Raw genomic sequence first — 20,929 nt, 5'->3', positions numbered from 1 at the left:
GATGTTCATATCAACACAGCAAGAGTCGTGCTCTCTCTCCAGGCGTTCACCTCCAGTCTATACACAACCCCTAACATGCCATTGACACTGGATTTGCATATTGACTGTAGGTTTTGTTTAAGTCAGAACAAAACATTTTATTCTTTCTCACATTTAAATACTTGCAGATTTGTGATGCTGGTTTACCACCTACTATGTGTGTGACTTTGTGCTGTATGTTGCGTGCATGTGTGAACTGTGACGATGATTATGCCAACATGCCTTGTGGGAGGCTGTCAGCCTGTTTGCCTCCACAAGTCATTCTCCTGTGTGCAGGATGCAGATGACAGTCACGTTGTCTGACAAGGACAGGGTATGAAGGAGCATAATGAAATAAAATATTGTTTCCAGCCTCTCACCTTCTTCAGTGTTCAGTCTTTCTCATAAACATACACACAGAAACACGCACACCCGCACACAGTCAAGCAGGTACCTGTCACACCTCATATCAGTCACCAGATCTCATTGTGAAGACCTTGGTTTCTTCCAAAGACTGTAATGTAATATTTTCTCTCCCCAAGTCCCAATGTACAAATGTAATATATCTGACGGGAGTGAGAAGTTTTTATAACTTACTACGGGGTGGGGCTAAAGGGGTGAATAGGTACATGAGCAGATGCAAAATCACCAAAAAGAGATGCAAAACCACCACAAACGGATGCAAAAGCAACAAATAAGATGTAAAGTCAACTGAAACAGTTTCAAATGCACTACAAAGAAACACAAAACAATCAGAGAGAGATGCACAGCCACCTCAAACAGATGTAAAACCGCTTTAAAGTGAAGCAAACTACCACAAATTATGCAAAAACACCACGGAGATGCAAAACTATTTCAGAGAGATGTAAAACCACTTTCAAGAGATGCAAAAAACTACCAGAAAGATGTAAAAACACCTTGAACAGATGCAAAACAATCACAGATAGATGCAAAAACTACCTCAAAGAGATGCAAAACAACAACAGAGATGCCAAACCAGCATAAAGAGATGCAAATCCACCTAAAAACAATGTAAAATCTTCACAAAGAGATGTACAGCACCTCAGAGGGACTTGGTAATGGCTTTAGGCTATTTCAGTTAACAAATTGCTATCGATATTACTGTACATTAGCAAATTAAAAGTTGGTTATTTGACAGTAATTTATTAGACTGAATAAACAAGATAATATTAATAATGTAGAATTGCTTTTTGCCAGGCGCCAGAGCTTGAATTAGAGTTTTTACTCATTCTCCCAAACTGCCTCCTACACACAGTTTATATAAAGACATCTAATGTTACCTAAGCATCCTGCAATACTACTTCCTCCTAATGTTTCTATCAAGGATGTTTTATTTGTTTACTGTACGTGACAGGAAAGGTGAAATACAGAAACTCTCACCTTTAATTGAAGAACACATGAAACATACAGATTGTCCAGGTGCCATGAGTTTCCAACAGTAACTGTTTTCTCACAGTCTGATCTTTGGGTGACTTCTGCCTGGGACTGCAGATGAAAAATAGCCTCTCTGCTAACTCTGGCACATTTACAGCAATGTTTATTAATGCGCCTGTCCCCTTTAAATAAATCAATAAATAAACAAATTATGTAAGTCAGTTCTGCTTTTCTGTACTTTCCCAAGATTAATATCACTGCCTTTCAGCTGATCAGAGTTCCATTGAGATTGTCTTCATTTCAGAAAGATAGCGCCTGATGAATTATTCAGTTCAGTTGTTCCTGCATCTCAGATTTATTCAAAGATAAATCAGCAGGACGAAGGGCACTTCCACACTGGTGCTCAGGCAAATTTTAGCCCAAAGTCCAGTATGTTTGATAAGATTCAATGTGTGTCATGATCAGATACAGTATACCACTGTAAGATGGACTGTCCTCAGGTTGGAAGAGGCGATCCTGAAACTAAACTGAGTACTGTTGCGATTTACAGTCAGCCTGTTGACATGGACAGAGTTATAAAATAATAATATTAAACAACTTTTTTAGTTTTAGACCTATGGGCTGCGTCTTTCCATATGTCTGCATGATGGCTCCCCATGAAAGAAAATTACCAGAGGAATTGCAAAATCGGATTCTGAGACTTTACAAAGATGGAAAAGAACACAGGAAGATTCGTGACAGCAATAATGAGGAGTACAGAACAAACCATAGTACCAAGAATCAGATGCAGTGGACGTCCTCCTAAAGTGACACCACAGAGCACTACTTTCACAATCTACCTCTGAAAAAACTTGCCGCAGGAATCATCAGTGGTGTTTTTGTGACAACTCAGAAAAAGTGAAGGAGAGTTTTTAAAATCAACCTCTATGGATCAGGTCCAAGAAGAAAAAAACAACCCTTCAGCACCAAACTGCAAGGTGAAACTGTTCTGGAGAGCATGAAAAGAAGCCTGATGAATAATGGGGGCAAATTGTTTGATTGGATCAGATCAATATAAATTAGATATTTTTAAATGAGAGCCAGCATGTTTGATGTGGTCAGGAGTACCACAGTGAATGCATAGTCCTGACAGTGAAGCACTGTGGTAGGAGTGTGATGATCATTTACAGATGTCACCGTGAATATCTGTGGATCGAATAAAATACCTGTCGGTCTGTAGAAGCTTTGCAGAAGAGGGATATTCCAGCATGATAACGATCCAAAGCACAAAATCAAACAAGAATTTCTAAAGAGTAAAAGCTATGTTATGGACAAGTATGTGGCCTGACTTAAATCCAATATAACAACTTTGGGGTATTTTAAAGTGTAAGGCAGAACGACACGACCCCTCCAGCAAAGAGCTGCTGAAAAAAGTCTGTAAAAGAATGGCAGATCAGCTCGAAGGAAATTTGCTGTAGTCCATGCAAAGGAAGTTTGAGGTCACATAGCAAAAACTGTGAAAAAGTAAAAGACTAGAATCTCAGTAATGAAAGATGCAGTGGCTTTTGCTGCATGAAATGCCCACTGTGGGCCCTGTAGTAAATCTCACCTGTTAGTTACTCTGCCAAGTAACACAGCGGAGTAATGTGACGATCGGCGTACGTTTGTCTGTCTGTTAGTCTGTCTTTCTGTGCGCAACATTACTCAAAAACAGATTTGGATAAAGTTTTCAGGAAAGGTCAGAAATGACACAAGGACCAAGTGATTAGATTTTGGCAGTGATGCAGCTTGAAGTCTGGATCCACGGATTTGTTGAAGATTTCGTATCGTTGCGAGATAGTGACACTCTAATGATGACAACAAGTGAACGCTACGTCAGCTGCCTGCTGATGATCACATGAGTGTGATCCTACTACAAATGGACTGCTGCAGACTTGTCCGTTGGAAATCATACAAGGACTGAGCAGTCTTGGCGAAGTACGATGCTCTCCGAGTGCTTTTCTCATTTTCAATTGTACATCTGAACAAATACCTACTGTACAAGAAGAAGTAATATGATTATCATGAGGTGATACAATTTTGAACCATTTGACATTTAAGTGAAACTGCTTACTTCTGTTGTAGACTGTTTGTAGAGTGATGTTTGCAGGTGAGGCTACAGAAATAGTGGCTTGATCAACCATTATTAATAGTTATTGGAGCCATACTACAATTGTTGCTAATACAAATGAAAGTCTTCTAAGTAACAGAGGACCTGTTTAGTTAGCTTCTATGACTTATCACCTTGTTATCTCAGGTCTTCGGTTTCATCATAGTCTCAGAGGATACCAGCTTGATCCTCTCAATGAACTCATCTGTTGCTAATAGCAGTTTTGGAAACGTCCCGAGGATTTACTCCACTGTATCTTCTCTCACATTCCCGACAGCTAGAGATGTTAATAATCATGTTGAGTTTTCATAAGCAGTGAGCAGAGCCATGTGGGCGGTTTACAGTTTACAGGAGGGCCGACTTGTCATCTGCTACCTTGTCCCTTCTTCCTCGTGTCTCTGAGCTACACCCAACTGGTTACACCCATTTACATCAGCAACACATGCCTTGATCTTCTTGGCCTGTTGTGTTCCTCAACATGTAATTGAGCTGGTGTCTCCTTTACTGCACAACATGTGTGCTATTAAGAGCTTAACCCCACAGCAATGAGAGGACGGGTAGTGGTCTTCAGAGAGAGATGGAGCTGTGTTTCTTTCCAGTCATCTGTGACCGAGAGAAATCGGGGTATTGATAAAAGCAAAATGCGATTAAGGGCAAAGGTAACAGACGAACAAATGATGACATACATGAAGCGTGAAATTCCAATGAAACTTCAACTCAAGAGATTAAAAGTGGAGGAAAACATCAGATCTGTGGGAACTGTACTTTCCTCAAGTTAATTCACAAAACAAACATGTTTTTATTGCTTAAAACATTATTTTTCACATTTGAGATTTCACTGGCACACTTTCAACTGCATCAGGACTCCAGACTAACATTTTAGATTGGATGCAGTGTTGTCCTGAAGGGCTGCACAGCGGTTTGGTGGTTAGCACTTTCGCCTTGCAGCTCCACGGTTCACGTTCTGGCTTTCCCAGGATCTTTCTGCATAGAGTTTACATGTTGTCCATGTACATGTGTGGGTTTTCTCCGGGTACTCCATATTCCTCCCACAGTCCAGAATATGCTCAAGTTAATTGGTGATTCTAAATTGTCCGCATGTGTGAATGTGAGTGTGATTGTTTGTTTCTCGTGTAGACCTGTGATAGACTGGTGACCTGTCCAGGGTGTCAACCGCCTACACCCTAAGTCAGCTGGGATAGATTCCAGTCACTAAGGAGGATTAAGCAATGTATAGATGATGGATGAATGGATGGATGTTGTGCAATTTTTTTTCATTTAGGTGCATGAACTGATTAACTAAGCAACTGACCTATTTGGATTTTGAATTAATCATTTAAGTCATGTTTCAAGCAAAAATGTCAGACATTGAGAGGTTTTAGTACCTCATATCTGAAAGTTTCCTGCTTTTTTGTTTTTTACTTCCCATCATTGTGTATTTAGTTTTTTATTTTACCTAACCTTCATAACTGAGATAATGATCAGATTTTCAGCCTTCCAACATCCTTGAACTAGCAATGTATAATGTGCCATTTCTTATGAAAAAATTATTTATTACTCCGCCAAGTAACGCAGCGGAATTATGATGATCGTCGTTGATTTGTCTGTCTGGCTGTTTGTTTGTCTGTCTGTTAGCAGCATTACTCAAAAACGGACTCACGGATTTGGATGAAATTTTCAGGAAAACTCAGAAGTGTCACAAGGACCAAGTGATTAGATTTTGGCAATAATGCGGCTTACAGTCTGGATCCACGGATTTGTCAAAGATTTCTGTGTCATTACGAGATAGCAGCACAGTGCACTGTAACTATGACTACAAGGGAACACCTGCTGACGATCACATGATTGTGATCCTATTACAAATCGACTGCTGTAGACTTATCAGGACTTATTTGTTGGAAATTGTACAAGGAACAACTGATTAAATTGTGGGGGTGTCTCCAAGTCCCATCAATTCCTGCCACACGCTACATATTTAGGTCACGTGATTCAGTATCCGTTCATAATGTACACATGTATAACACATGCCTGTGCTCAGCGCAAGGTCATTTTGTTTGTGGGTACATCTATATTAAATGGACATATTCAATGCCATATGGGGGAATGAACAGCCTTGACGGAGTACTGCACTCTCTGAGTTCTTTTGTCATTGAAATAGTGACATTTGAACAAAATTACTTTATTCCACATTTAAAAATTCACCAGACATAAACCATCAGCTCGATTCTGTAAAATAACAAAAAATCCTGCCCTTTTTGGTGCTACTGAGCACGACTGACTCAACTGTGACCAACAGTCACATGACACAGTTCTGTGAATATTCAGCTGAACTGCAGGCTGTGTCTACAGAGAGGCGTTAGTATGAAAGCAAGTTTAAGAGACCGATCAGTAAAATGACCAATGTGCATGCAGAGACTCACGCAGTTTATCGAGGGACTGTGTAACTGAGGTTGTTATCTACAGCTACTGTTTCCTGAAATCCGCTAATTCCTCACGTGCAGATTTTTGGTAGACACTACAAATGACTGATCTTCCCTTACCTCTCACAAATTACCTGATTAATTTCAAAATTAAGGTGAAGCCCAACAATATTATACATGGAAAGTCCAATAAATCAAAAGATTCCCTATGAGCAAGCATATTGATGACATTGTTAGAATTACCATCACCAGCTATTTTTTCATTTTCTTGAAAACTCAAATTTCCTCTACATTTAAATGGACTCTCAGTTATATAATATAGGTAAAATCTGTGTGGCTTTTAATTCAGCATTCAGAATTGCTCTATACTGAACAGAAAATGACATGGGATCTGATTATCTATGCCTGTATTTACACTTCACAAGTTTTATTTGCAGAGAGACGATGAACAATAGCTGAGATGATGTCAGCTGAGATGGCTGCAGTGGTGGAGCCGGGGTTATCACTCAGCTGATGGCCAAATTAAAACCACCCAGGGGCTTCACGTAGAGCACGCAGTGGTAATTCTCCTCTAAATCTAATTTGCCCTTGGTCGTTTATTCCTGGAGATTAGGTTGTTCTTTAAATGACTGACAGTCGCCCACAAGCAGACGCCTCAGACTGTGTGTGTGTTTCTATTATTGGAAATGAGGTTAGTGATCTTCATCTTTCACTGCAGTTTACCCCCACTGTCACTCTTTGAGCTTCATTCCTGCTATTGATTCGAAGGACCCATTACAATCACACACAAGCATGACACATGAGCCTGAGTTTGACCTTTGTCTCACTTTAAGAGAACAAATTGCTGCCACCTGCTGTGGTTTTTATCCAAATTAAAATGAAGAAGAAGAAATCAGTAACTAATGAAGTAAATCAGGTGTTTCTTTTTTTGGGAAAATACTTTGACTTGAGAAGATTGATAGTTTTCTGGCAACGTAATTTTTACATTTCGCTTTTTGCCTGGATTCAAGAAACAGACTACTACTTATCAATTAGTACATTTCATAGGCTCTGGTGGACAGATTTTGTTTCCGTTGGACAGAGCCAGGCTAGTTTTATGCTAGGCTAATATAGCCAGTGTGGCTTGACATATTACTTCGGATTATATACTTAGAGCAAAGTATTCACTGACAACAACATGCCTTAAAAACTATTGTATCCATCAATGTCTTTTTTATATTATATAATGAATAGAACATAATTATTACAGTAAACATGGACAAACACATAACATGTAGAAGCAAACATTTACTGTAAAGTGAATAAACCTGAGTTTGAGGTCAGTAAATCACCATTTTACATTTAAATACTATTTTCAATAAATAGAAATAAGGTAGATAAAGATAGGCAGTAATATATTATAGAATAATATATGGAATGAATTTTTTCCAATATTTTAATACCTGTAGACGTTTAGACATTGATTCCAAGTTTTTAAAATTTTCATAAAACCAATAAAACCAAATAAATTCATCTTTAGTTTTTCTGTGTTATGATTTATGGCATTCTAACCGTGTCATTCTACACAAAGACATCTTTGAGTTCTCCCTACTTTCTGTCTAGTTTGCTCTGTTTCCATAGAGGTACAGGATGTTATATTTCAGTGAAAAATGAGCTCTCAGTGAAGAAAGATGTGAGAGGAGCAAAAAACCCCACAAACCGCTCGGTGTTCAGAGGGTTAATACATGTTCGTAGGAATATAAAACAATATAATGAAATCTTTCAGCTGATAGATAACAGTTAATTTGCTTTTTGTTTCTCCCTTGCACACACACAGTACACATCATTACATGACGTGTCATCCTCTGCTTTCCTTTTCACGGCTTGTGGATGTGAGGACTGTCTACCCTGCGTCTCTGTTTATGCAGGGTAAAGGATCCTAGAGGCTTTTCTCTGGGACCAGCATCCTGCCCTCTCAACCTCCCTGATCCACAATAATATCAGCAGCAGCTCCAATTTCAAACAGGCCTCTGCCACCCTGAGTGCCGAGATGCAAAGAGAGGTGTAGGGTTCTCCTTGTGCCTCCACTTGTGCTGTCTCACTGTGCAAACATCCATGTGGTTCCTGTTCTGGGAGACCACAGCCATGGAATTAGTTATTTGGTCTGTGAAACCTTTGGAAACAGTCAAAAATGCTCATCACTATATCCTCAAATGTTTTGTTCAGCCAACACACGAAAACCCAAAAAGTTTAGATGATTTATTCGAATTAATACAGTGTAGGAAAAGAAAAAGCAGCACATTCTTCTATTTGTGAAACTTGAATCAACAAATATTTGACCAAACAAGGAAAAAATGCAGATTCTCACATTTCATATGATACAACAGGAAACGTTTTGGTGTTTTTGCTTATTTAAATGACTTTAAATGATGATTACATGATCAAAATAGTTACTTGTTGCTGCTACTATTTGGCAGGTACAAATAATGTACAAGTTCTCTCTGCTCAGCTGACTTGTACGGCTGTACCTCTGAGATACAGTGTTGTGGACTGCAGTGACTGAAGCTTGAAATGATGGTACAGCACACGTTGCTTGAAATGAATAATATAAAAAAGCTGACAAATACTACTATGTAGGCTGTGGATGAAGCAATACATTTGAAAAGAAGGTTTCACTTTTAAAAGATTAGTTCAAAATGTTCTAAACTGTAGTGAGTTTAAAGAACAATGATGAAATTGTAACTTCTCTTCAACCAATCAGTTGGTTGCATGGGAAAATATTGGACCTTTAAGAGAAACTTAATTCAGTTTTAAAAACTGAACTTTTGCCCAGAAGACCAGACCAAAACTGTAAATATTAAAAACCTAGATTTTTACATTTTACCGTAAAATTACACTACTTTTTTACTGTATTAAAATCTGCAAAAACATCACCAGTTTACAGACATTTGTTGGTATTTATAAGAAAAGTTATGTCTACTGAAAAATATGATATACATTTTTTCAGTTTGTATTTTATAGATTTGAGTTGTTTTTTTGTTGGTTTTTAAAATTGTAATTACAGAGCTTATCTAGTAAAATTACACACAAAATTCAGCCAACACTGTTCACTTAAAAAATCACAAAGATAGAATTAGAAGAAGTTGAATCCACGGTGCTGTGAGATCGAAGTCAGATTCAGATTTCACAGTAACTTCTTTGTGTAGTGCATTGATATATGCATTACTTTCTATACTGCAAAACAAACAAACCAAAAAATTAATGTCCGCAGGAAAAAAAAATTCAAAAAGGTGGAACATCATGATATTCTCAAACTGTAAAAACAGTGAAAATAACAAAAAACTAATATTTCTAAAGTTCTATCTTCTATCATAAAAATAGCAAAATTTTAAAGACATACACATTTTTATTGTGGACATTATCTACAGTTTTGTTCTGGTTGTTGCTTTTTGTTTAACATGTAAATGAACACTTTTTTTGTGATTTCACTGTTTCATTGTTTGCGATTTGACAAAACCGGGAAAAATTTGGAAATAGCTTTTTTTAAAATGCTCAAATTCTTTTGTTTTTTTAAAGGAAGTTACATTCTGGATTATAGGTCTATGCTCCATTGCAGAGTAACAATGTTACAATTGAATGTGAATTCTTTCTGTGCAAAACCAGAAATAATTTGCCATTTTTACGCAGTTGTCTTTATTCTAAAAGCTGCTGAGAACAAAACTAGGTTACATGATGTTGGTTCCTTGAGAGTGAGAGAGCAAAAGTGTGTATTTGTGAGGACCTGTTTGTAGTTTGGACCTGTGAGTGCAGATTTATGAAAAGTGGGGACATTTTGCTGCTTCTCAATTTGGGACAGACCTTCCATTAGGGTTCAGGCAAATACAGAGAAGAACGTGTGTGTGTGTGTGTGAGAGAGAGAGAAAGAGAGACAGAGAGAGAGAGAGAGAGAGAGAGAGAGAGAGAGAGAGAGAGAGAGAGAGAGAGGTAGGAGGTGTTGGGTTTCCCCCTCTCCTCTCTCGGCTCACTTGCGTCCTCGGAGCCGCTGGAGCTGCCGGACGCACGGATGACGCTCTGTACGACCCGGCGGCTGGATGACAGGACGGCGCGCTCTGCTCGGTGTTTCCCGGTGTCTTCCAGCGTCGTTTTAACGGAATTATCACTGACTTACTGCTGCTGCTGGCTCTCACGCGTCTGCTCTACTCCTCCCTCCGACGGGTCCGCCGGCGGACGCAGCCAGTGAACGGCCGCTCTGAGATGCCTTCGCCGCCGCGTCCTCATCGCTCCGCACCGGCTGTCGTGACACTTTGATGCTGCTCATATCTGCCTTACAAATATGATGAAATGGCAGCCCCGAAAGAAGGTGAGTGGCTTTGCAGTTGCTCCAAAGTTGCAGCGGAATGTGGCGGCACCGTTCGGATCAACAGAAACAGCCGCGCAGAGAGCCGGGCACTTTATTAAGGATAATCCGTTAAACGGCTCCGTTTCTGAAAGACACTGAGCAACATGTATGTGTAGGATTATTGCAGGATTTTATAAGGAGATGAAAAAACTCCACAAAGCTGAATAAAGTCCCTGCAGGGAGCCCAGAGAATCATAAAGGTGCCTGTTCGAGGTGCAGAGCCCTAAAATATGAACATTATTATGAAGATAAAATAGCAACATGCCATTGTGGAGTCAGTGACGATGCTGCAGACATCACTTATGCAGTTTGTGTTGCATTCTGCATTCAACCTCAGTTTGTGACTCAAACTGAAGATGAACCGGCATCACCTTTAGTAATAGTTTTGTTCTTTCTTTAGAAATGTGTAAAACATCACTGAGTGCACTTTCATTGTTCATATCACTGTAAAATAATATTTTCATTTACTTTTTTCTTTTTTTTGCAATTCCTGACATTTTAGTGATCAATTAATTCTTAAAAAAAATAAATAAAACAACTGACTACGATAACATAATTCTGTGAAATCAGGGGGAACAGAACTAAGGGAGCAAAGCAGGTGGGCTCAGGGAATCCAGAAGTTAGTGGGGGAACAAAACTGGCAGACAGAAGGCTGGGGAATATCCACGAACAGGTCGGAGCAAAAAAGAATCCAAGTGGGGAAAAACCAGGATGGGGGGAAGCAGGAGAGTCCAAGGGGCTGAAGCAGACAAGGGGTTCACAGGGTTTGGTGTGGAGAACTAAATCCAAGAGGGGAAACAGAGTCTGTGACAGAATGTGAGTCGATGATCCAGCAGAGAGTGAATGAAAGCACAGAGCTTAAATAGGTGGAGAACAGGTGAATGGAGTGAACTGATTACTGCAGCTGATGTGCATTACAGCAATCAGCAAAGTGCAGGCAGGTGAGTGAAACAAGGAAGGCAGACAGACAGACGCAGAGACCAACAGACACAAACAGAGGGAGCCAAAGGTTCTAGTTCTAAGTAGCAATAAAGAATGTCAATATTCTTGATTACAGAAACCTTTACTTAATAATACTGCACAAACAGTATCTGCAAATATACTCACCTTAATACATGTCAAAGGTAAAATGTAGAAAAAAGACCTTTTTGAGTGGTATATTGCTATTTATGACATTATTGGGGTGTTATCACTGATGTGTTCATGTGTAAGCAGCATTTTAGTATATAGTTCTAATAGTTTTTTTTCTTGTTCTGTGGAGCTGATTGTATATTTTGAATGTAAAGGTATTATCAGAAAAGATAAAAGAAAATATGTACTCGTGACATGTAGTGGAGACTAAGTATAAGGTTGCAGAAGACGGAAATATTTCCATTCTGTGTTTGAATATCTACCTGAGTTAATTATTTTTCATCTACCACAGGTTGGAATACTGATTTCAGCTTTTCGCTCAAAGCACAAATGACTGTAGACTCTTTGTCTTTTTCTGTTTGAAGGGTTTTCCACGTAAGAGCAGCCCTTTTCACTGTGCGGGAAAATCTGTCTGAGAAGGCAGTCACTGATATATTAAAACCTCCTCCATCTATTGAGTGGGTAGTGTGAACTAACAAGGGATTCGATGCCTAACCAAATTTGTTTCTGGCTCAAAGATCACAGGGAGCGGCAGTTCCTTTGGAAAGAGTGGTTGATCCAGCTGTAAAGACTGGAGAGCTCCCAGTGGGGAAAAGTTCTCCTCTCATCCAGAGGACTGTGTTAACTGATAAGGCCATACAGTCAGCTGTTAGAGCGCTAATGGTGGTGATGAGGGAAACGAGGAGCCATACATTCATCTGTAACCCATGGCAGTCGTTTTCATGTATTTTTGCTACTCATGCTGATATTTCCAAGTCTATCCACCACCATCAGAGCTTCTGTAGCGTTTTTCAAAGATTTCAACCAAGTGTTGATGAACACATGGTCCATAAGTTGAATTTAGAGCTGCAGGGCAACTAAGGACAACCTTGGTCAATTGAAATCGTACCTGCTCCTCAACGAAAACCAAAAATCCTGCATTTTTCAGTTTGCAAATTAGACTATATCAACTGGTGATCCAGCACAAGTACTGCTTAGGAATTTAACTTGTTGGTTCGCTGTGTTTAAATGATCTACCGTGTTGGTTGTGGAGCTATGATGTACAGTCAGTACAGTTTTTTTTGTCCATCTGTCTAAACAAAATGCAGCCACACAGCCACCTCTTTGAACAGTGTCCTGAATCTGACTCTGTGTAAATGTGCAATAAATGGTTAGTAGTGTACATTAGGTTGGTCCAGTTCAAAGCTGTGAAAATGTGGGGGTGTTCACAGGGAGTGCTTCCTCCCTCCAGCAAAAATAATGGATTCATTCTTGAAGGCTGTTGCGCTTTTCTCCTTTTGAACCTAACATCCGTGATTGTCTGACCAATGAGAATTTGTTTGAATCAGACCAAATTTAACTGAACAGCTAATTGATCAGTCCACCTGGACACTACAGCCCAAGTGTGACAGCAAATGAGATCAATAAAAAGGTTCCGGTCACACTAAAAAATGAAACTGCTAAATTCATCAATCGGGCATTGCCACAAGCTTGAAGTAGAGAGACAGAGTTTGAACAGATATTTCAATTATAAAATGGCAATTTGTGTGCTGTTTGAACTGCTTTTCTAATAAACTAAGTGCTGACAGTGGGCTGGAACTGTCCGTATTTTAATACTGTGCATTTAAGCAGTGTTGGCTTTGAAGAGGAGATGCAGGGTTTGCTGTGTGAAGCCTCCACGCTGACCTGACATCTCCCTCTGGTTCCCATGTTGGAACAGCCTTGGGGTCTTCACTGGGTGACGAAAGCCTCTGAAAGAGACTCAGCGGGCCACTTGTAGAATATGTTTGCTTGGTTTTACATCTACTGTACAACAGTTATCTGCTCCTGAATCCTTAAAATGTATCTTTTGAACACGTAAAGCATAGAAGAGGCCCACATTAAAGTTCACAGTTCTTGTGAAGACACAAACACTCTTATTTTCCAGAGAGCAGAAGGCAGTGTGGATTGGGACAGTCCCTGCAAGATGAGCTGCAATGTATTAATTTGAATCAGACTGGTATATAATGATGTAAGATGCCATAAAATCAGTATTCTCTTTCTGCTCAGTGCCACTTACCACAAATTGGAGCCTATGCGTGTGCACAAACACGCAGATGTACACACCACACACACACACACACTTGTGCAGATCCCTTTTAACACACACAGTTTGCTTGTGCTGCTTCTGGGTCAGCTTATCTAAAGAATGAAATTTAATTAAATTAAAATCAGAAAGGAGCGAGTGAAAAGGCATGGTGTGAAATATATGGATGCCAGAAAGACAGAAATAAAATGTTAGGGAGTGGAATATGCAAAATCAGTCTCCAGTGTGAACCTGGACTAAAATCTGCCACTGTCAGATTATTGTGGGAAGAGGAGGAATGAAAAGAGAGATGGAGGAGGATTGATGTGAGGAAGGAACAATGAATAATAATGATTTCAGCTGGATCATATGTGGCATTGTGTGTCCGTCTTTGTGAGTGTCTCTGCATATAATGTGAAACATACAGCAGCAGGTGTGTAAGGTACGTTCATATTTGTCCTCATTAGCGTCTGATTTATGACTATTTATCCCTCCTTGACCCATATAGTTTAAATCCACTGTGAATAAATCATATTAGATGCTTAAAGCACAGCTAGGTAAAGAAATTCATTAGCCGTATCAGGTTTTAAAGCTGCATGTATTAATATTTTTATATATCTAATGGATCAAACAGGTGTGTGTGATGCTAAAACGGTCCTACACAGAGTAGAATCTCCTCACTCTGCAGTTCAAAACCAAACTGCTCTTAAAGCAGTTTGGTTTGGTTTTTAAGTGAACATAGTAAAACATTTATCCGCTAATAACCCAAGTCTTGTCCTCAGGAATTGGGGGAGAACAAACAGCGAGAGAATTACCACTTTACAAATCTTCAATAAAAAACGATGAGAGAATTCTGCAACACCAAGAGGTCCCAACAATCCAGTCATCTGCTTTGTTCTTGCAGGAATGCAGCACAATGTTGTGAATCTTAGTTTTGTGTAACATGGGAAGGAATCTACACACCACAGTATGTAAGGGATGGGAATGCAAATTTGAAACAGTTTTCTTAACTGATCATCAACAGCACTTCTTCCACTAAAACAACTAAACACACATATATATAATGCTGACTGTCGTTATTATTCCCTCCAAACATATTTAGTTAAAACAAACAAGCAGTAATGTCGTTTCTATGAGAGAAGAGGCTAAGAAGGGTTTTTGAGAGCTAGTGGACTGTACTGATATTAAGTTTAATCACAGTTGAACTTATTCTGTGATGTATGAGAGCAGACCTTGTGACGTGTGACTCGCATGTTTTGTTATTTTCAGCACTTTATTCCTTTCTTCGTTTCTCCCTGAGGGATTGATATTTTCCCAGCAGGAGTTCATGAAACATTTCATATTCTTTTCTGCTCGGTCAGACTGGCGGAGTACTTGGTGTAATGTGTTTACTTACAATGCAGCTAAGCTGCTTAAAGCTACACTCCTGCCTCGGATTTAAGACTTAACCCTCCATCTAAAACCCCTCTGCACGAGGACTTGCTCAGACATATTGTTTGAATGTGTCCACCAAATAATCACCACATTCTTTTATAATCCAGAGAAAAGATGCACTGCAGGCTACAGAGTCTGCTCTGCAGCAAATAATGACGGAGACCCAGAGGAAACACTCAAGCAAAAGATAGATGCAATTTGAGTTGAGCAGCTGGTGATTCACACAGCTTCTCCCTTCATACACCAGGCAGTTTGTCATTTTTAAAATATGGACATGGTCCTACTTTTTCTTTTAGACCAGACTGATAGAATTTATATTAAAAAATCCCAGGTTCTCATATCAGGACACTTTGCACAGTAGGGTCCAGTCTTACAGTATTATATTATAAAGAGGAATCCAATCCAATAAATCCAAGCATTCCCTTCAAACAAGCATTTTGGTAACAGTGGGAAGAAAACATCTTTGAAATGTACATTTTTAAAGCGCCAAAATGACACCAGGAATTGTAAAAACAGAGAGAGTCGTCAGATTTTCAATTGTCCAATGGTCCATGAACTGATTATGTGCAACTTCTGGTTTTGTCGTAAAAATTACTCAAATTTCAGCTTAAAATTGTCATATATTTTGTCAAAGTCACTTTATTCTACATAACTCACTTGAAAATTTGCAAAAAATATATAGCATTGGCATTAACAAGATTTTGTAAAATGCAAAAAAATTCAGAAATCCTAGGCACAACCATGAAGCAACAATTGACTCAACTGTGACCAACGGTCACGTGACAAAAATTCAGGGAATTTTCAACTGAATTGCAGTCTGTGTTTACGAAGAGCAAAAAGGGCGTGTGAATGGTAACCAAAATCTGCTATGGGGTTAATAAGAAAAGGCCGCCAGCGTTTGGATTTCTAGTTCAACAGCAACAACTCAATTCAATTCCATTCTATATACTAACATATATATATATATATATATATATATATATATATATATATATATGTTAGGGCTAAACCAGAATATCCAAACATCCGAATATTCGGTCCTGATGGTGGTATCCGGATATTAATTTTGAGATCCGAATATTCGCCCCCCCCCCCTCATCGGACGATGTCGCGCTATCGGTATTACTATTATTATATACTATTACGTTAATCCCCCCCAGACTAAATATATATATATATATATATATATATACACATATTTTCTGCTCGTGTGTGTGTGTGTGTGTGTATATGTATATGTATATATATGTGTGTGTTGCTTTCATATATATATATATATGTCAAGTCAAGACAGTCACTGTTTCATAAACCTGCAAATAAAGTGAACAACAGCCTTTTTACCTTAGCTTTTCATTAACCTTCAGGTTTTTCTGTCTTAGTCTACAAAGACATTTTTTTACATGACTGATGTAAAAAAATCCTGCTATAGTACTCCTTGAAATTAAAGCTGCAGAGTTGGCTGTTATTCAAAAAGGGTTGTCCTTCTAATGATTTAAAATAAATGCGTGAGGAGTTATTCTGTGTCTTTAACCCTTGGTATTCACAATATAACAGCAGTATTTAATGTACACACCCGCACAACTAGTCTTAATGGATGCCTACTGAGCGTAGGAGTGTAACTAAAATATGAAGTTTCCCAGGGTTCAGTGATGAATAGAATTACATTTAAAGTGTCCTTGTGTCTGCAGCTTCTCTTTCTTTCTTTGAATTTTAGAAGCAGAAAATGGTTATGCATAAAGGAATTCCCTCAGTGCTGACCAAAGCCAGACGTTCTCTCTCAGAAATGCAGTGCATCTCCGGGCTGAGAGGACAGCGCTCCGCCAGGAGCTTGTCATGTTGATGGAGCTGCACGGCTCTAATATCCTCGGGACATGTTTTTTTTTCCCGTCTCCCTGCTCTTGATATACCTCTCCGTTTATTTCACGCCTATCACAATGTCTGTTCATAGAGATACTGTCTCTTCCAGAGGTCTAATCTGTCCCAAGGATGATGTTATTCCCTTTCTTTCTCTGCTCGTTTCAGCTGCTCCTCCCTTTATCCCTTTACTGCTCTCCGGAGAGGAGAAGCACGGATAAGACAGTTTTTCTTTCATGTAAGCAGAACATAGACAAAAGGAGGACCATGTGTGACTACCACATAACCCCCACCACTACTGGTCCTCCCCTCCTCCTGCTGCTCTGTGTTTTCTTGCCTTTTGTCTTTAAGTTAGTCTGTAAGCCCGTTTGAATGAGATACTGCCGTCACACCTCAGTACAGAGCCTCTCTGTAGCTTCTCTACTACACTTTGCAGCCACTGAACCAGAACAGATGTGGAGTAACATCAGGCCCGTCTCACTTCATCTGCCTATAATGACTCACTTTATCTGTGAATGTGTTTAAAATCTGTCTACTGGGCTTTCTTTGCAGGCAGTACAGCTTTTTCGCAACTCTCTTCAAGTGTGCTAAAGTGGGTATGCCTCCTTTCACTAAAAGAGAAACTTATTCATAGCTTTCAGCATTTTTTTGTGCCGAGGGTCGGGCTGCATAAAGCAGAGATTATTTTATATTTTCAAAATGTGATGTTGCTACCTTTGATCTTTTTTTCTCTCCTTTACATCACCAGCCCACAAATTGCCAAGATATTAGACTGATTTGCTTTTTTTTTTTTTTTTTGCAGTGTTGGCAGATCAGCACTGATGCATTCATACTGTACATGTGCATGGCACTGTGTGTGCTCAATAGGAAACAAGTGGGATTTAAAATATTTGGCTTGAGCATGAACCGTGAGTTCCATGCTTCTTTTAACTTGTTTTATTCATTTAGCGGTTCAGTGTGTAGGAGCTATTGGCATCTAGCAGTAAGGTTGCAGATTGTGACCAACTGAATACCCTTCATTTCAAACAAGTCTGACATCAGAATGAGTTTTTACATATTGTTTTCACAAAAGCTTTTACACATGTCAGGTGCCTGTGGTTTTTAGAGGCTATGCTTGCTCATGGTGGATTTACCACCTTATACGCTGAGAAAGCAACAGGAGCTTTGTGTTTAAATAAGTACATTTTAACCTTTTGCTCTACCGAACGAAGTAATTGTGCCAAGATTTAATTAAGTAGTTCTGTAACTTAAACAAAAGCAGTGACAGAAAATGACTGACTGACTAATGTTCTGATTCCTGTTCAGGAAATAAAGCAAATTAAGATTTTTTTTTCTTTTGGTAGATATATGATACCTAGTCCGTGTCTTCCCTTCAAAAGACTTCCCCTTTACCCTTTTGCCTCCATCTTTATCTGCCCTGTCCTTCACATCTCCTTCTATCTGTGAGTCATTTTTCACTGCTTCTCTGTTTGTCTGACAAAGGCAATGCGCTTTCCAGCAGCTTCACTGCAAAGAAAAGAGAGGACTGAAGTGACGTGAGCACATCTGCAGACGTACAGTGTGTGCACATTCAAGCACTGGACCTGCGATCAAACAGAAAATGAAGAGGCGCCTACAGCCAAGGTCTCTGTTACTTACCTCATGGAGTGGGAGAGTCACTGCAAGCGGGGAGCTGAGGAGAAATAAATAGCAGAGGGGGAGGTGAAAGGAGGAGGCGCAGAGGGAGAGACTGCTCCGTGCCATGATGGGAATAACAGAAAGAATAGGGATAATGTGTGTGCTCTGTGTGTGCATATGTTTGGTAGCTGCACCTATTTATAGCAGCCTACCTGCCTGGAGTCTCAGTGGAGCTGACCCAACAGTGCTGGGACGCCACTATTTCACTCTGTGTAGATGCGTTAGTGTGGGCCTCGGTATGCACACATGTGACTGTGATACAACCATTTTTGAAGGGTTTTGGCCCTGCAGCTTGTCAGAACAGATAATTTTGAGGAAACCTAGATTTTACTTACACTGATGTGTGGTTGCCCTCTTGTTTTGAGAATCCTAACAGTTGTTCTGCTTCTGGTGGATTTTTTCTTTGTGCCTTTGTGAAACAGAATCTCTCGTCGTGTTTTGAAAGCTCTTATTAAGTAAAAATTAGGATGGAAACCTTTGGAAAGAAACTTTGGAACTTTGCAAAGTTTCCCATCTCATTTTTCTCTTTGTTCAAAATGACTTTCAACCATCACCTAAGTCATTAAAAGTAGCAAAATTAGCATCATCTTAATTGATTTTGCAATCAGTAATATTTTTTAACAGCCATCCATTATCTATACAACACTTAATCCTCATTGGGGTCACACCTATGGACAATTTAGAATTATCAGTTAACCTCAGCATGTTTTTGGACTGTGGGAGGAAGTCGGAGAACCCAGAGAAAACCCACGCATGCACAGGGAGAACATGCAAACTCCATGCAGAAAGATCCCAGGCTGGGATGTGAACCAGGGATCTTCTACAGAGAACTATGCCTTGCCCTTTCTTTTTTTCGTAGAAAATGTTGTAGAAATGCAACTTTTTTATTTGTATTCTTTTAGAATTTATGGTATTTACCAGTGTCATAGATCGCAGTAGACAGTTCTGAGTTCTTGCTACTCTTATCCATGGTTGTGCTGTTTTCCTAGAGGTGCAGGACTTTATATTGCAGTGAAAAATGAGCCCACAGTGAGTAAAAACACGACAGGAGCAAAAAAAAAAAATAATGCTCAGAAACCTCTTGAGATTCTGAGGACTAGTTGCTTTAAAAAACAGGAGGTAAACTGAGCTATAATTATTGGTGGGAAGGATGTGAAAAATCATGCACATACACTGTGGACTGGATTAAAACCAGGTAACAATAGATGCAGCTTTAAATGGGGCTTCATTAACGAGTTCCCCCTTATTTGCTTTGAGTCTTTGCTCACGCTTCACTGTTGAACAAAGCACCAGAGGCAGCGAGGATCACAAATGTCTACTGTAAATAATTCGGATAAAAAGCTATTGAAAATGTGACATATTCACCTAAACAGGCGACAGGTTTCCGATACACATTATCAGACTCCCTTCTAGTCCTGCAGCTACAGGAGTGTGTGTGGGTGTGCGCATGTGAACAGTGTGTTGTGTGTGCCTGTTGTGTTCATTGCTTCGGCTTAGCGAGGCAGTGGGGAGGTACAAATGTCACGCTGTCTGAAAAAGCTAAGCCAACTGACTGTGGAAAGTCTCTGGAGGACTGGGAGGAGGGAGACAAACTGGAAGCCACTTCAGAATATGAAAGTGCTGAGTGAAAGGTGGAAAACAGCACAAATCTCCTCATATAAAGGTCCCCCACTAAGACTTTCTATGTGTTTCTCTCTCACATACACACACACACACACCATCCATCTCTTGCCTATAATCACATTGCCGAGTGTTTCTTCTGCTAAATTGAATTGTAATTGGCAGACAATGGGCGTGACATCACAATTCACTGGCTGGCTCATATAGAAGCTGCTCATCAAAACTGAGCCTAAAGTGGGCCATGCTTACTGATGAGCCCCCAGCATTAATGAGAGAATAAAGGAGGCAACCGAGCAATATAGGAAACATGCAGTCAGAGGTGTACTAACGCTGTAAATTAATTGCCTTTTGGGACCATTTCCATTAATAATTATTGTACGTGACAGCAGCAGCAGAATGTTTAGCTGCTCTGAATATACACAGCCATACCTGAGCGATCTCCTTTGCAGTAATGGAACTTTCATTAGAGGAAAATAATGTAAACAGTGTTTACTGGAGCTGTACTGTCTCCGAGGAATTAGATTGAAGTCATTTGCAGCAGCAAATATGTTTTGAAGGAAACATATTTCCAAGAGCAGATTACATTTTATATTCATCTAGTGTGTAAATGTTCATTTATGTATTTGGAAAGTTACACACTAAAGATTAGGGCTATAGTCAACCAAAGAAAATGCTGGTCAGCTGAAATCACACCTGCTCTCCAACCAGTTGTTTGGTTACAATTTACCTACCTTGGTCTTCCTTCCAGCCTTATTAGGCTAAATGAACTAGAAATCAACATAAAAGTTAGTAACTGCAGCTTATTAAATCATTTGAACCTGGTTATTTTA

General features: G+C 39.5%; 1 protein-coding gene across 5 annotated transcripts in view; it reads left to right on the top strand.

Moving 5' to 3' along the window:
• The window catches only part of ttc28 (tetratricopeptide repeat domain 28), a 185,322-nt gene that overhangs the window by 49,881 nt on the left and 114,512 nt on the right, over nt 1-20,929 (top strand). The window contains exon 1 of one of the 5 annotated variants that reach the window (XM_055019432.1): nt 9,948-10,300. The exons of the other annotated variants lie outside the window; for them this stretch is intronic. Coding sequence (XP_054875407.1) covers nt 10,274-10,300 — 27 coding nt within the window. The 5' untranslated portion in view covers nt 9,948-10,273. Of the gene's footprint in view, nt 1-9,947; nt 10,301-20,929 lie in introns of those variants that run through there. 5 annotated transcript variants of the gene reach the window in all.

Source organism: Amphiprion ocellaris, chromosome 17, assembly GCF_022539595.1.
Source record: "Amphiprion ocellaris isolate individual 3 ecotype Okinawa chromosome 17, ASM2253959v1, whole genome shotgun sequence".
Lineage (NCBI taxonomy): Eukaryota > Metazoa > Chordata > Actinopteri > Pomacentridae > Amphiprion > Amphiprion ocellaris.
Note: the sequence above shows the minus strand (reverse complement) of the source record. Positions and strands in the feature narration are given on the sequence as shown.